A 17057-nucleotide genomic window follows, 5' to 3' on the forward strand; every position below is an offset into this window, starting at 1 on the left:
ACAGGTGGCACCCGCCACTGAACCACGCTGTCCCATACAGGTAGTCCATATCGTGTATAAGATGGCTGGCCAAGGGAGGAAGGAACAGACAGGTGCCCAAGACACAGACGCAAGTCTTGGGAACAAAATCAGGATCTCGTTATCCAAGAGTGACCAAGAGGCAGCAGAGAACACTGGTTAGCAGCTTTGGGCACAGGCTCAGAGAGATCTGGTTTCCAAACCCAGCTCTGCTACTCAGCCCCTCTGGAGACCTTGGGCAAGTCAACTAATCTCTGTGACCCTTAGTTTCCTTATTTAGAAAGAGGGAATGCTTATATTCATCTTGTATGGTAGCTGTGAAGTTTGAATAATAAGTTAGATAATGTATGGAGTGTATGACCCATCATAATTGTTCACTCAATGACTTAACCAAAAACTGTAAAGATTGAGTCTTGGGAGCAAGACAGAAGTCCAGTTGGTCAGGCCAGGCATGCTGTCTTTCAGAGGGATGGCAAATATGTATCACGGAGACCACTACTACACTACAGTGCACAAGACAGACATCACTAATCCATCACAGCACTCTTCCACTCTGAGCCTGGATATGGACTCATGCACTTTCTCAACACAATGCTCCAGGTGGCTAGGACTAATACTGAACTGAACACTTAGGCCTGCTTTGGCCTGGCAGTGCAGGCCATGGATGTGGTGGGTTTTAGACTCATGGTTCTCAGCCCTGGCTGCACAGTGGGATCACCTGGGCAGCAGCTCTGAAGTCAGGGTCCCTCCGGGTAGTGCCTAGACATCAGCATTTTCTAAAAGCTCCCCCAGTAATATCACACCTGCTGGGACTCTTTTCACAGGACTCATTTTCACAACCACCAAAAACCTGGACCGAGAGGTGCAGGCCAAGTACGAGATCGTGGTGGAAGCACGAGATGCCCAGGGCCTCCGGGGGCACTCGGGCACGGCCACTGTGCTGGTCACTCTGAAGGACGTCAACGACAACTTCCCCATCTTCACCCAGAGTGAGCCCCTCCTCTAGGGCCCTGGGATGAGGGGGGGGGGTACTCAGACTCAGTGACTTAGGGCTCTGGGGGAGGAACCCCCAATCCCTTCACCTCTCCCCTGACCTTAGTCCTCTGCGTGCCAGGAGAGGAGGCCCTGCTTCCGTCCCCGTACCACATTCCCAAGGCCACCTTCCTGCCTCCTACCACAGGCCAGAGGGAAATCACACTCCCTGCTGGGTGCCACCCCCTTGCCCAGAGCCCCACTGTGGCATAGGAGCAGTTTCACCCAGACCCCATGGGCTCAGGGAGGTCCGGGCCCTGAGACTCAGGCCCCAGCTAGAAAATCCCCACAAGCCAGTGAACAAGGACATGGCCAAGTCTCATATCCACAGAGCCAGGGCTGGGCCCTGACTCCACCTACAAACTGATTCTTCTCCCGAAAGATGTCCGATGAGAGCCTTCCCATGCCCCAGGTGGGGCTGCAGGGGAAGTCAGATGGCTGTGCCCACGCTCCGGTGCTGATGCCATAATCAGTAGCTCAGCCACCCCTGGGACAGGCCAGTTCTCCTGAAGTGGCCTGGCTGTGCATGGCATAAGTCCCCTGAAGGCAGGACTTGTCTGTCTCATCAACTGGTAGGGCCCCTCGCAAAGTGCCTGGCATACAGTAGGTGCTCAATAACCACTTGTTGGATGGATAGAGGGATGGGTGCATGAATGGACAGGTAGGGCAGAACCTCTTTGCCCTGGGACCCACAGTCCAGGGACACTAATACTGCTATCCTTGTCTTATCGTGCCCATTTCCTGTATGTTAGGACAGCATAGGGGACAATTGTCTTGTCTGTCTCATTAACCCAGTGCTCTTTGGGGTGTCCTGTTTGCATCAGCCAAGTACACGTTTGTCGTGCCCGAAGACAGCCGTGTGGGCAGCCCCGTGGGCTCTCTGTTTGTGGAGGACCCAGACGAGCCCCAGAACCGCATGACCAAGTACAGCATCGTGCAGGGCGAGTACAGGGACACGTTCACCATCGAAACGAACCCCGCCCGCAACGAGGGCATCATTAAGCCCATGAAGGTTTGTAGGCTGCGGCAGCGACAGCAGGCACAGGGTTTGGGGCTCTCGGCACCTGCAGATCCTGCGTGGTGGCTGCTCCCGGGCCAGAGGCCATCAAAGGAGGATGTCATGGGACAGCTCAGAGCTGGTCATATGCTCATGGCGTCTGTGACTGACCTGGTGTCTCGGGCTAAGTTATCCCGGAAGCAGACCTTGAGGATCTGACTATAAATCGTGCATTTGGGAGGTGACCCCGGGAAGCCCAAGGAGCAATGACCTGTGAAAAGAAGGAAGTTAATACCAGGCTCATTAATGGGCAGGTATCACTCATTAGCATTAGCGAGCAGGATGTCCCTGAGGGCGGGGGCGGGGGGTGCCCAATCCCACAGGGACATCTTGGGGACAGTGTGGAACACATTCAGAATTGCAGTTGCTGAGGGTGAGGGAGCTGGGGTATTTATACCCCAACTCTCTGCGGGGTGCGGACCGATGGCCGCTCCTGGGGACTTGAGTGCTGTGGCACTCTCTGGCCTGCGCTGTGTCCCGGCCAGTAGAAAGCCATTGGCATGAGGGAAACAGTGAGCGCTGCGGGGACACAGACGGCCACCGGCAGTGGCTGCTGCCTACAGTCAGAGACGTCAGCCAGACTGGGCCTGGAGGAGGAGGGAGAGGTCCCGTCAGGGGCATAAAGGCGCCACCGGAATGGCCTTGCAGAGGACCGGGGCTTCTCGGCCTGAGTCCTTGTCTGGCCCAGCCCCGTGCCGATGACTGGGGACACCGAGGGAGGCAGACACACAACGCTGTCCGTGAGCGGGGAAGACAGAGGCATACGCAGCCGAGCACATGGGCTACACAGCAACACCATACGGGGAACGATTACCCGTGTCGGGAGGGCCCCCGAGAGAGCATCCGGTTACCTTCTGACTGGCTTCTTGAGGGATGAGTAGGAGTTTGCTGGTCAGGCAGGGGCGGGAGAAGCATCCTGAGGAAAGCATAAAGAAAAGGCATATCCTTAAAGACCTGTGGGTAGAACCACTAGGCTGTGATCCCCTCGAGAGCAGGACGGTGGCTGATCCACTCAATGTCCCCAGTACTTGGAACAGGGCCAGACACAGAGCCAGAGTTGGGGCCGTGGCCAGAGGCTGCTGAGATGAAACAGGGAGCAGCTAAAGTCAGACCCCGGGGTCCAGCCACTCTCTCGGTGATGACCTTGGAGATATCACTTGTTCAGGCCGTGGGTCCCTCGTCTGGAACATGGGTGTCACCCTGGTGCTAGATCCTGCAGGCTTGCTGTGACGATCACATGCCACGTGCCTGGCCCGGGGCAGGCGCCCACCCTGCTTTTCCCTTACGCAGCCCCTGGACTACGAACGCATCCGGCAGTACAGCTTCACCATCGAGGCCACGGACCCCACCATCAACCTCCGGTACCTGGGCGGCACCTCCAGCAGGAACAAAGCGCGCGTCATCATCAACGTCACGGACGTGGACGAGCCCCCCGTCTTCCAGCGGCCCTTCTACCACTTCCAGCTGCAGGAGAACCAGAAGAAACGTTGCATCGGCTCGGTGCTGGCCAGGGACCCCGATGAGACGCGGCACAACATTGGGTAAGGGCGGGGCGTGCATGTTGATGACAGTGACAAGGCCGGTCCTGTCACTGGTGTTCTTACGCCTGCTGGTCTGACACCAGGACTCAGGGAGGGAAACTGGCTTCTCCCAGGGCTTACGTGGCAAGTGGCAGAGGCAAGACAAGAAGGCCCAGCTGCCCCACTAACCCGCTTGGCAGGGGCTGGGGTCTCGTCCTGCCGGGGCTCCCCCGCCTACCGCTGTCCTGCCACCAGAGCTGCCTGTCCTCTGCTCCACCTTAAAGGCTTGTTCTTTGGGCCACGTCTCCCATCTAGTGAGATCTGACAGTCAAGAGAGCAAGCAGGTGACACCGGGTGACACCCCTGAAGCCCTTTCACTGAAAGTGTTTCATTAATATTAAATTTGTCTTCCCCAAACCACGCAAGCAAGAATCGTTCATTTCAACACAGTGAAACGACACAAAGATCTATCAGGAAAACATTGATAATCCCCACTCTCAGACAACTCGTGTTAGTGGCTTCATGTGGTCCTGTCACACCGTCTTCATGCCCATACAGTATGACACATGTATGGTGCATTTGTCTTTGGCGTTTGATTGTTTTTAATTTTTTTTTTTTTTTTGGATCATGCCATGTTCATTTCATCAACATTTGCTCTTCTCCTCTACCCTCTGCAACAAAAGGTATAGTTCTAACGCATACTTCGTAGAGCCACAGAAATATGTGGTAGTAGGTATGTATTCAATCCCATCTTATTTTATTCCAGATGGGTAGCCAATTCTGCCAGGACCATTTACTAAATAAGTCATCATTTCTCACTTTTGTTACACACTAAGTTCCTGAATCTATTTCTGAATTCTCTGTTCTATCGTTCTGTAGCAAATATTCTGTTTTGTTGTACTAGCCTTACACTAAATCTTATACATATGTAAAAGTCCCTCCCTTGCTGTTTATGTAATATTTTTATCCATTCTCAAACATTTTTTCCCTTTTATAAACCTTAACATATTTTCATTTATTTTATCCAGTTTTTAAAAATTAGAATTCTAATGATAATGTGTTTATATATTAATTTAGGGCAAGTTAATGTTTCTATGGTATTAAGGACAAAATATGTCCCTCTATTTTGGCCTCACCTGGGACCTCTATTGAAAATAGTCTGTGTAGTATAATTTTTGTTCTTCTTTGATCCAAGTGTTTAAGATATTGACTTGATTTTTTCTTTTCATTTATAAGTAGTAGGATTTTTTTGGTTTTGCATTAGCTTGTTTTTTTTTTAATTAGAAAGTACATTTTTTCTTCCTTTTTTCACTTTCTATTGCATTAGTTTGTTTTGTGACGTAATACAATTGTATTTGTGTCCATTTTTTCCTAGAATATCTAAGCTTTACCTTTACATATTTTAATTTTTCTATTTCATTAACAAAGGTTTATAACTATTTTAACTTCCTTATGACTTGTAACTCATACCCTATGAAATTACCCAATTTTTTCTGCTTAAACTTAAACTTTGCCTTCAATTCCACATTCCTGGTGTTGAATTTATCGGCATTGTTTTCATGTTATTCACATTTGCCTGATATAAATTTTCCAATTTTTACTTTTAACTTTTCCAGATCATTTGGCATTAAGTTGTCTCTTGAAAATAGAATGTAGTTGGCTTTGCTTTTCAATCTAAACTGAAAAGTTTTGTTTTTAACCTATTTACATTTTCATCAGAAATGATATGTCTGATCTTATTTCTTTTATCTTGTTTCACATTTCCCATTTCTCAAGCTTAATGACTTTTTTCTTTGCCCCCCATGTTTGCTATACAGTCTATTTTTTTTTCTTTCTTTTTTTTGTCCTCCTAGATATTTGGATGGAGTACATCCATTTTTTTTTCTTTTTTTTTTTTTTTTTTTTTACCCATGCAAAGATGAACATTTTTAATTCTACCAGTGAAACTTACCTCTATCTGTAAAATTTTAAATGCTTTCCTGGACCTAAATTTTCTAGTTAAAAAATATTACACACACACATACATATACACAAGCACATGCACACATATGCCATTGCTTTCCTGTGTATGACAAAGAAAGCAATAATTTCATTTTAATTTCTCCCGAATCAGGTTTTTACATAATTTATATTGAGACTAAAATTTAGTCACACAGAGTAAGTTTTCAAAAAATTTTTTTCAAGACTCATCTTTGTGGGTGATATACTTTGTGAGCTCTTGCATGTTTACAAATATCTAAGTTCTTTGCCTTCTTATTTTAATAACACCTATATGTGTTCATATAACCCTCAGATTATACAATCATCCCTTGAAAAATACTATCAGTGAGTTCTAGCATTTGATTTTTTTGGGACATCTGGGGCACGTCTTATTGCTCTTTCTTCATAAGGAATTTATTTTTTCTATCTGGACTCTTTTCTGTTTCTTCACATACCCTTGAAATTCACAAGTGTCATCAGGATATGCCCACATATGTTCCCTTTTTAAAATGATGCCTAATATCAATGACATCTTTTAATCTGTAGACTCCGGCCTTCCTTCGGATCAGGAAAGTTTTCTCTTATTATATTTTCTGTTATTTCTTCTGTTCTATTTGTTCTGGAATTTTCTTCAGTAACAGCAACTATTATTCATATATATCTATTTACATATTAAATATATATATATTTATCTTTTCATACCTTTTTTTCCTGATTTCCAAAAGAACTTTTTAGATTTTGACTTTGCAAATATAATTTCCTTCCAATTACTTATTTCTCTTCCAGCTCCTTTTGTATTTCTTCCTGGTTCTTACCCAACTATCTTTTCATTAATCATAAAAACCAGTCCTAGCTGTGGTATAATGTCACCTGCTCAGCAATGACGGTGCTAATGAAGGTCTCAGGTACCACCTGCAGTCCAGGGGTGGCAATGTCACTAAGGCAGTGAGGGGGAGGATGGAGAAGGACGCAGGGAACAAATCCCCAAGGGCCTTGTCTGCCATCCTGGGGAGTTTGGATTCAGCAAAGAACAATGGAAAGTCATGAAACTCTCTCCTCTGGGCAGATACTCCCTCCGTAGGACCAGTGACAAAGGCCAATTCTTCCAAGTAACCAAACAGGGGGACATTTGCAATGAGAAACAACTGGACAGAGAAGTCTACCCCTGGTATAACCTGACTGTGGAGGCCAAAGAACTGGATTCTAGTGGTGAGTGGCCCCATCTGCCAGGGGACCTGGGCTCTTTTCCTCTTCCCTTATCCTTTCCACACACAACCTGTCATTTGGGGTCTCTAGAGGTATTACAAGTATCTGTTGTAACACCCCTTGGCTGGGACGATACAGAGCTTCAAGTCCAAGTGCGGTTCTTGAACCAGCAGCATGTACATCACTGGAGACCTTGTTGGGAGTGCAGAATTGCAAGCCTCACCCCTACACTGACTCAGAACATCAGCATGTGATGGTTTGAGAACCACTGTCATAAAACTGGGCTGTGCAGATGTCTCTACAATGAGAAGGCACCTATTATGCATAAAGCTCTCAAACTCCTCCCTGGAGATTCTGGTTCAGAGAGCCAGGGATGGGGTCAAGGAATGAGCATTTAACAAGTGCCATGTGATTTTTATTATCATGGATGTTTGGGAGACACTAGGTGGGCGTGGTTCTTTGTACCAGTTAATGAGTTGAATTCAAAATCTGAAGCAGCTTCCAACTCTGAAATTGTCAGGTTCTCTAGAAACTGTGCACCTCTTGCCAGACGGAAGGGCAAGTGTTGGGATTTTGCATCCTTTATCTACATGAGAAAAATCACAACCACCCTCCAGGAGAAGGATTAATAGTCCCACTTTACTCAGGAGCCCACCAGGGCCCAGAGAGGGGGTGACTTAGCCAAGGTCCCCCTGGTGCTACCCTGAAGGACCCCAGCCCCCTGCCGGGCCCACCCAGACTCTCACTCCTGCAACTGCAATGCACTCCTGCTTGTTTTGCCAGATCAGCCTTTGCCCTTTTCCTCTCCACCTAATCCCATTCATATAATTTTTAAATTAAAATATTTTTAATATAGAAAATACAAGCCAGGCGTGGTGGCTCACACCTGTAATCCTGGCACTTTGGGAGGCCGAGGCAAATGGATTGCTCAAGGTCAGGAGTTCCAAACCAGCCTGAGCAAGAGCAAGACTCCGTCTCTACTATAAAAATAGAAAGAAATTAATTGGCCAACTAAAAATATACATAGAAAATTTAGCCGGGCATGGTGGTGCATGCCTGTAGTCCCAGCTATTCAGGAGGCTGAGGCCGAAAGATCACTTGAGTCCAGGAGTTCGAGGTTGCTGTGAGCTAGGCTGACACCATGGCACTCTAGCCTGGATGACAGAGTGAGACTCTGTCTCAGAAAAAAAAAAAGAAAATACAGAAAAGGAGAAGAAAATAATGCCCCCTCCCATGGCACCATGGAGAGACAATTAGCACATTAGTGTATTCTCTGGTCTTTTTTCTGTACATATTTTTATATAAATGAGAGCATAATATTTATATAAAATATCATATCCTATTTTTTTTACTTAACCTTAGTCCAGAACCATTTATTCAGGGTACTGATATTTTTTTAATTACATTTTTTAAATGTAATTTACATGGGCATTGTCAATGGCCACATTCCATTCTTTTCTAGTGGCCTAACTTATTAACCCAATCTCACTAGGTCATTTACCTTTTTAATCCTTTTGTAATTAATTGATTTTATGTATTTAATTACATAAATCACATTTATTTATTTAAATTAATTCAGCTACTTGATTAAATTATTGGTTAGGGGGATTGATTGGATTAAATTTTTTAGTGTTCTTAGGTTGTTTGCCTTTTTGATTCTTACAAGTAATAGTTGTAAACCTGCTTATGTATGAAGATTTGCCCCTCCTCCCTACACAATCCTTTCACCCAGAACACCATCCATGACCTCTCTTCCGCAGCCTCTTCCAGCAAATGTGGCCTCCAGGCAGCCCTCCTGGACTACCTGTCCACACACCTCCCACCCCTGGGGCCAGCATCAGCTGAGCCCACTGTGGTGACAAGTCCTCTTCCTTGCAGGGATCCCCACAGGCAAAGAATCCATCGTGCAAGTCCACGTTGAAGTTCTGGATGAGAACGACAATGCCCCTGAGTTTGCCCAGCCCTATGAGCCCAAAGTGTGTGAGAACGCCGCCCAGGGCAAGGTGAGTCTGGCTCAGGTGGGAGAGGCAGCGCCACCCTGTGGCACATGAGGGGCAGAACAACCCACCCAACAGCTAGTTGGAGTTCGGCTGAGCTTAACGTAACCTGTCTCAGCTAGAGGATAAGTAACATTATCCCCATTTTGCAGACGGAGAAACTGAGGCTTGGAGAAAATGTCTGGAGCATAGATTAGCAGTGGGGGTTGGGAAGGGAGGGGAATAGAAAGAGGGGTTTTGTGAAGACCTCAAGAAGTTAGTGCTGCAGGTGAGTAGCAGCCATGGTCAGGTCTAAACCTAAAGTCTCCGTCACTGAACCTCGGGCCACCCCGACACCCGCTGACCTTCCCCCATCTTCCACATTCCAGCTGGTCCTGCAGATCTCCGCAATCGACAAGGACATAACGCCACACAACGTGAAGTTCAGATTTGCCCTGAGCACTGAGGACAGCAACTTCACCCTCACAGACAATCACGGTGCGCATTGAAGCAGTCAGTTGGCTCTTAGCAGGGTCGGGGGCAGGGAGGAGGTTTTCTGAGCCTTAAAGCACCAGGGCCAAGCACCAAGCCAACAAATGAGGGGCAGGCCCCCACTGGGATTTTCGAGTTGCAGGATGTTTCGTACAACTCTCGCCACCCGCATTGTCATCTTGGCCAAAGTGTTGAGCCCACATGGCCTGCCGTTCCTCCATAAACGCTCAGGTCAGCGGGCAGTACAGATGTGGGGTGCAGGCGGTCAGCTCGGTTCACGACCTAGCAAAGGGGTCCCCTCCCGTCCTGGGATCTCCATGCCTCAGCAAAAATGCAAATGGCTTTACGAGGTGGAATTTTGAGGTCACTCCCAAAGCGTCAAAACTGGAAATGTGACATCCTAAATCCCAAGGAATCAGCGAGCCTTGCTTTAATTCAGCTGCAATGACTACTGACCCCTAGGCAGGCACCGAGATGTCATCGGTGGCGCCTCTGCCGAGCATGTGCTGGCTAGGGTGATGATGCCGAGTTGATTTCACTCCAGCCCAGAGCAGACAAGCTTCCATGGCCTCTGCAACTTCCGCAGAAAAATAGAGAAAATTCCCCCTGGGTCTAAAGAGAGTGACCCTTCCCCCAGCACCAGGCGGCATCCCTGCCTGTCTCTGATTGGCAAGACTGCGGTGGAGGGACAGCCCTGTGATGAAGCAGTCCCTCGCCACCTTTGAGGAAGGCTGGGAGTGGGGACCCCGAGAGTGGGGACAGACCCAGGGGATCAGCCACAGACCTGTCCTTCAGGAGTGTCCCGTGGGTTGGGGAAGGTGGCCCTGATGTGTCGACAGCCAACGACAGACCGTTCAACACCCAGCTGTCTCTAGGAGCAAATAACGTGGTAAAAATACGTCACCCCGTGCCCAATGTCCCCCTCTGTCCCACCTCAGAGCGGGGGTCTGCAATGGGCTGGGAAGCTCCAATGCCACCCGAAAGACACCCACATGCAAGCAGGAGGCCAGCCCGTTGGTCTCAGACTCACTCACGGCACGAGTGTCCTGCATGTCCAAATCTCTCAGGTCTCCCATAAAGTGTCAAAGGCAAATCGTCTATTTTCAGCTCTACTAGACTTAATACTGAAACGTAATTCTGAATAATGAAATGCAATTGGCTTTCAAGGGGAATCTAAAAGAGGGTGTTTTTAGCTTTGCCTCTGGCTTCCTGAGTGTGCTGACCCCCTGGAGTCCAGCAAGGGCCGGAGCAGGGAGTCCCCGACCCTCCTCTGACCATTGGCATCCTCCCAGGAGCCCACGAAAGGCAGATTGTGTGGCCTCTGCCCAGAACCAGTGAATCAGAACAATTAATGTGTGTGTGTGTGTGTGTGTGTGTAAAGGAAGGGGAGGGGTCTGAAAATCAGAATGTTTACAAAGCTCCCTGGGGAATTCTTATGCAGAGAAACCACTGACCAGAGCAGGGAGGAGAAGCCAATATTTGAACCTGAGCACATTCCCAGTTCCTCACCAGCCAAGAAACGCTCAGTTACATATGTCATTATTCTCTCTGTGCCCCAGGGTGTGTCGTTTTTACTGTTGTAAACCTCCTTTATAAACAATGGATTTTCAGGAATGGCAGAAACAGCTTTAGGAGTTAACCTAATGCTAAAACACTTTCTTATTTTTCCCAATTGCTTGTCGAGGCTTGAAACAACACATTAATTCATTCAGGCGAAAGAGAAAACCCTGTCGTTGGAGTGGGGTTAGGGAAGAGGAAGGGGTTAGGCACATCAGTTGCACACTGACACAGAAAGCAGGGATTTTACCTTCTGCCGAGGCATTCTGGGAGGCTGGGTCAAAACAGCTGCCCCAAATATCCCTTCCCGTGCAGGAGCAGGCCTGCACTCAAACGGCTGAAACAAGAGGCGAGAGGTGCACAGGGTGGAGAAGCAGCCCTGGTGCAGTCAATCAAGGAGGGCTCCCTGGAGGAGGCAGGTTCCTCCATCTGTGTGGCCGAGGTGGTGGGCACTTGTGGCAAAGCCTGATTTCCCCGGCCTTGGTGTTTCCAGATAACACGGCCAACATCACGGTCAAGTACGGGCAATTTGATCGGGAGCGTGCCAAGGTCCACTTCCTGCCCGTGGTCATCTCGGACAACGGGAGGCCGAGCCTCACCGGCACCAGCACGCTGACCGTGGCCGTGTGCAAGTGCAACGAGCGCGGCGACTTCACCTTCTGTGAGGAGATGGCCCCCCAGGTGGGCGTCAGCATCCAGGCACTGGTGGCCATCTTCCTGTGCATCCTCACCGTCACAGGTCAGTGCGGGGCAGAGCAGCAGGGTGACACCGTGCAGGCGAGGAGCAGAGGCCAGGGATCCAGGACCAACCCTGCCTCCAGCCTGCAGCGCACCCCTGGGCCAGGACCCCGCTGGGCCTCTGAGCTCCGCCCACCTGGCTGCCTCCAGGGGGGAGGGGAGGAGGAAGGGGCGGGGCCTGGGCGGGGCTCAAGACCCCGCCCCCGCGCATCAGGCCGGCTCCACTTAAAAATAACATATACATAACACTCACTCATTCTACTTAGATATTTTGAGCACTTACTGTGTGCCAGGCATTGTTCTGGGCATGTATTTACATAAAACCTATTTTTGAAAAAGAAAAAAAAAAAGGATCCAGTTCTAAAATGGAAAGTTTAGAAACTTCTCGTTTAGATTGTCTCCACACGCTTTCTTTCCTTTTATAGCATTCCTCCAGCCTTGATAGATTTTTTTTTTTCTTGGTTCAGCCTTAGAAATTTTAGCACTTTAGGGCTTGTCTTAGTTTGGGTTCCCCAGGAAGCAACCCTGGGATAAGGATTTGGGCACAAGTGGCTTCTGTGGGAGGTGGTTTATTTCCTTGGGACCCTCCCAAGGAAGAGGGGAGTGAAGCCAGGGACTTATCAGGAAATTTCCCGCCAGGAGTACCTGCAGCTTCGTGGAACTACACCCTAGTGTCTTCCTGCTGGGCAGAGCAACCGGGGCTTAGGCACCAACTCCCATCAGCTGACACTCTCGGGGTCTCCTCCCAGGGGTGTCAGTTATCTTGCTCTTCACCCCATGCAGTGGGGCAGGGGCCATCCCGCCAGAGGAAGTCCTCAGGTGATTAGAGATCGCCCTGTGCCTACAGTGATGAGGCCCAGAGAAGTCTATTTTAATGACAAGGAAACTGAGGCTACGGGGCATAGTCTTCCCGGACATCCAGTTTTCTTATGTGTGCAACAGTTTGTTAAGTACCTTGAAGCTGGAAGGACAGAGCCTGGGAGCTCTCTGCACCACACAGTCAACTCCCCCACCCCCCCAGAAATCAGAGACCCCAGCACAGCCACACCCCTCAGAGACTGGAGCAGGGCCAACACCTGCACCGCTGCCTGCCCAGGGGACCCCAGGCAAGTCACTTGGCCTGTCTGAGCGCAGTTTGCTTACCTGTGTACCAGGGATAGTAGTATCTACATCGAGGGAGAGAACATGAGGTTGTGCAGGCATGACTGCAGTAGGTGCCCAAGAGAGTGGCCGCGGCCGCTGCAATGGGCATCGCATCTCCAGCACCATATCCATCATCATTGTCATTGTCCTCAGCCACAGGGTAACAGCGCAGAATCTTTGCACTCCAAACTCCAACTCCATCCCTTTCCCCATTTCCACCCCAACCTCCAGCCGCCTGGCCTCTGGGAGATGGCGAGGAAGGGTGTGCCCCAGTGGCGAGGGGAGGGAGGAAATGAGGATGCAGGAAATGGGTTGAGACAGGCAGAAGAGAATGAACTTGAGGGAGCCCCACTCTGTCCCTCTCCCATCCCCACCAGTGTTTTTGTTTGTTTGTTTGTTTGTTTGAGACAGAGTCTCACTTTGTTACCCAGGCTAGAGTGAGTGCTGTGGCGTCAGCCTAGCTCACAGCAACCTCAATCTCCTGGGCTCAAGCAATCCTCCTGCCTCAGCCTCCCAAGTAGCTGGGACTACAGGCATGCGCCACCATGCCCGGCTCATTTTTTCTATATATATTAGTTGGCCAATTAATTTCTTTCTATTTATAGTAGAGACGGGGGTCTCGCTCTTGCTCAGGCTGGTTTCGAACTCCTGACCTCGAGCAATGCGCCCGCCTCTGCCTCCCAGAGTGCTAGGATTACAGGCGTGAGCCACTGCGTCAGGCTCCCCACCAGTGTTGATGACAGCCAGTCAGGACCAAAGGTGTCCCTGGGACAGGTGACTCTGTCCCATGGGATGGAGGTGGACCCACCAAGTGTCTGGACCAAACCAAACCTTCTGCGTCATCCTTGTCATAGAGCTGTCCAGGGAGACTGGGCTGGCCCAGGAATGCCCAGGGCGGAGGGGAGGGAGCCAGTGAGTAGGGGGTGGAGGTGGGGGGACAGCCTGGTCTGACACTGTCCCTCTTGCCCTCCTGCGAGCAGTGATCGCTCTGCTCATCTTCCTGAGCCGGCGGCTGCGGAAGCAGGCCCGCGCCCACGGCAGGAGCGTGCCCGAGATCCACGAGCAGCTGGTCACCTACGACGAGGAGGGCGGCGGGGAGATGGACACCACCAGCTACGACGTGTCGGTGCTCAACTCGGTGCGCCGAGGCGGGGCCAAGCCCCCGCGGCCCGCGCTGGACGGCCGGCCGCCCCTCTACGCCCAGGTGCAGAAGCCACCGCGGCACGCGCCCGGGGCGCACGGCGGGCCCGGGGAGATGGCGGCCATGATCGAGGTGAAGAAGGACGAGGCGGACCACGACGGCGACGGGCCCCCCTACGACACGCTGCACATCTACGGCTACGAGGGCTCCGAGTCCATCGCCGAGTCCCTCAGCTCGCTCGGCACCGATTCGTCCGACTCCGACATCGATTACGACTTCCTGAACGACTGGGGGCCCAGGTTCAAGATGCTGGCCGAGCTGTATGGATCAGACCCGCGGGAGGAGCTGCTGTATTAGGGGGCCTGGGGGCCCAAACGCCCTGCAGCCCAGGCCAGTCAGACACCAGGCACAAAGCCCTCCAAAAGTGGCACTGACTCCCCAGCCCAGCACGCCTTCCTCGCGGGTGCCACAGGCCTCACCATCCCCGGGATAGCACACTCCAGGGCCCTGAAATACCAGGAACAGATTTCAGTGCTGGCGACCCCCAAATGCTGGAAAACCCAGGCTAGTGTCCTGTCTGGGACCAGACGTCAACATAACCCCGTCACCCCCAGACCACGGTCTAACTCAAAGACTTTCTCTGGCTCAGGTTGTAGAGCAGCCCGTGTTCAACTGCTAGGGGGTCTTCCTCCGAGGTCCCTGAACCACCTGCTGGGGCTGGTGAGGTCCTGGGGCCTATCTGCCTGGAGGCATGACATGTGGGACAAGACTCTGCCACCCAGTCCCCAGGGAGACGGCAATGGCCCATCAGTCCTGCTCTTAAGAATCCCGGCCCTGCTGCGTCCAACTCCATCACAGCCTCCCAAGGGCCCCCGGGCCCTCCCCAGGACTGTCAAGAGGGAGGAAGGGGCCACATGGGAGCTCCCGACCTTGGGTCCTGAGGTGACCGCACTGGCCTGCCCCACCAGTGACTGTGCTGTACTGAGCATTGAACCACTCAACCAAATTCAGGGAAATGGCTGGTTGAACTTTGAAGCAACTGTGAACTCATCCTGGAGGGACAGTGGAGATCAAATGTGACAGAGCACTGGGGGAAGGCCTGGAGGAGCTGAGACCCTGATTTGAGACTCTTCAACAACGCCCCTCCAGTTTTGCCTGTGAGGGGCTCAGATGTCCCTAGAGCAGGAGACCTCTCCCCACCTCTGCCTCACCTGCTCACTCCTTCAAGCTCTTTCTTTTCTCTGCCTGCCCCTTATCTCTTGACTTAGAGGCGCCCATGGTGTGGCCCTCAGCAGGTCTGGCCACTGTCCAAACCCACACATGACTGCATGACAGAGCCTTACCACTGGCCTTCACACCTCGTTGCCACATCTCAGGGAACTGACCCTCAGGCACACCTTTTGGAAAAAGCAAAGCCCCTCCCCTGCCCAAGCTCTGTGGTCATCCTTGTATTTCCCACTTTCACCCACAAATGAAAACATTCCACTGCATCACGCCTTGGAGAAGTGGCATCAACCAGCAGAGTGGCAGGGAAGGAGGCAAAGTCTCCTGCTCACCCCTCACTGCAGACCAAGGTCCCCACTCTGGGAAAGGCCCCTCCCACTGCAGGAGAGTGTAAATAACACTGCCTTTTTTTTTTTAACCAATAACTAGTTTTTCATAATGATTTTTTTTTACTAATAATACTTAAGTTTCTAGATATCACAAACATATAGAATTAGTGTTTTGTATAATAAGCAGGTTGTTATTTAGGTTAACAATTTTAATTCAGGTTTTTTAGTTGGATAAATAATTCCTATAACCTTCTACTTCCTATCATTATAGTAATTGATCTGCAGATAATGACTATATATTGGTCACACTGGTGCATGAGACATACTGTATTTTTTTATACTTAAATAAAGAAAAATCTTGAAATTCTTCCATTTCTAGAACTGAGAGCACTCATGTGACACACACACACACACACGCCACCACCATCATCAGAGGACCCTGGAGGACAAGAGGACATTTGCAGATACCTAGGGAAAAAGCTCTCCTAGCCAAAGCTTTTCAAGGCCCTCTGTGGATAGCTCATTCCTTTTCAAATGTTTGGTCAGCTTCTCACTGGCCCTAGCTGTTACCACTGTTCCAGGCAGCTGCAGTGTTAAACAATTGCCACTGATTGTTTTCAGCAAATGCCCCCAGGGAAAAGTCTGTGTGTGAGCTCCAAGTCAGGTTCAACAAATACAGCCTTGTAAGTAGAGTCTTCCAGGGGACCAGTAAACCAGTCAAATAGTGACAGTTACCTGGGAACTGGGCTTTGGAGGAGCCCCAACTCTGCTGTCCCTTCCAGTGGTTGCTAGCACTGGAAGGTTGCTGGTTCTCACAGTGATCATAGAGCCATTAGGTTTCAAGGTACCGCAGGGCTGGGGAGAAGGGGATAAGTTCAAACACCACAAAGCTTGCTGTTCTTACCAAAATTTAGCTGTTTTTCTTGAACAGACATTCCCTGGATTGTTGCAAGTTTTTAGTTAATTTCCTGAGTTCTGAAAAAGTTGATTTTGACAATTTTCGCCAGTATTCTCATTGCTTTTATGGGAAAGAGGAGCTCCTTACTCTGCCATTCTCTGCAGATATCAACCCTACAGGCTGGTTTTTGAGCTCAGTTTTCCAACCTGTCTAAACTGCCTGCTCCCAGAACTCACACTTGTCCAGTCCCTGGAGCCCAGGAGATCTGTCCACTCCTTCCTTCTCCCGGAGGCCACCCAGGTCCCGAGTCACCTCCAGATAAGACGTTCCCTGTCCCTTCAGCCCTCAGGTGGGGCCTGGTTCTGAGCTCCAGGCCACCCTGGCCACCTCCTCTGTTTGGCTCCCATTTTACTTTAAGGTGGAAGGAGTGGCCTGCCTCTGAGTTTGGAGATATTAGCAGACACCAAGGTAAAGCACAAACCCTGTGCCCCCTGGAATCTGCTGACCACAGGGCACACACCTGCTCCAGCCCAGCCTGGGTCCCAAGCCCAGCCACAGCGAGCAAGAGAAGCAGAGACTCTCACAGCCCTTCCTCCCCTCCCCCAGGCCAAACCTATGAGGCTGGCATGACTTTCCTCATTTTGAAGTGACACAGATGAGGCCGGGCATGGTGGCTCACGCCTGTAATCCTAGCACTCTGGGAGGCCAAGGCAGGAGGATTGCTCAAGGTCAGGAGTTCAAAACCA

The 17057-nt window shown here is 50.4% G+C and overlaps 1 protein-coding gene across 1 annotated transcript in view; it reads left to right on the forward strand.

The window, feature by feature from the left end:
* CDH5 (cadherin 5) overlaps positions 1-15785 on the forward strand; it is a 32885-nt gene extending 17100 nt beyond the window's left edge. The window contains exons 5-12 of the mRNA XM_012742663.3: positions 843-1007; positions 1875-2062; positions 3398-3648; positions 6674-6816; positions 8692-8816; positions 9179-9287; positions 11332-11577; positions 13700-15785. Of these exons, the coding sequence (XP_012598117.2) occupies positions 843-1007; positions 1875-2062; positions 3398-3648; positions 6674-6816; positions 8692-8816; positions 9179-9287; positions 11332-11577; positions 13700-14217 (1745 nt within the window). The 3' untranslated portion in view covers positions 14218-15785. The remainder of the gene's footprint in view (positions 1-842; positions 1008-1874; positions 2063-3397; positions 3649-6673; positions 6817-8691; positions 8817-9178; positions 9288-11331; positions 11578-13699) is intronic.
* Positions 15786-17057: the final 1272 nt, after the last annotated feature.

Source organism: Microcebus murinus, chromosome 20, assembly GCF_040939455.1.
Source record: "Microcebus murinus isolate Inina chromosome 20, M.murinus_Inina_mat1.0, whole genome shotgun sequence".
In the NCBI taxonomy this organism is placed as follows: domain Eukaryota; kingdom Metazoa; phylum Chordata; class Mammalia; order Primates; family Cheirogaleidae; genus Microcebus; species Microcebus murinus.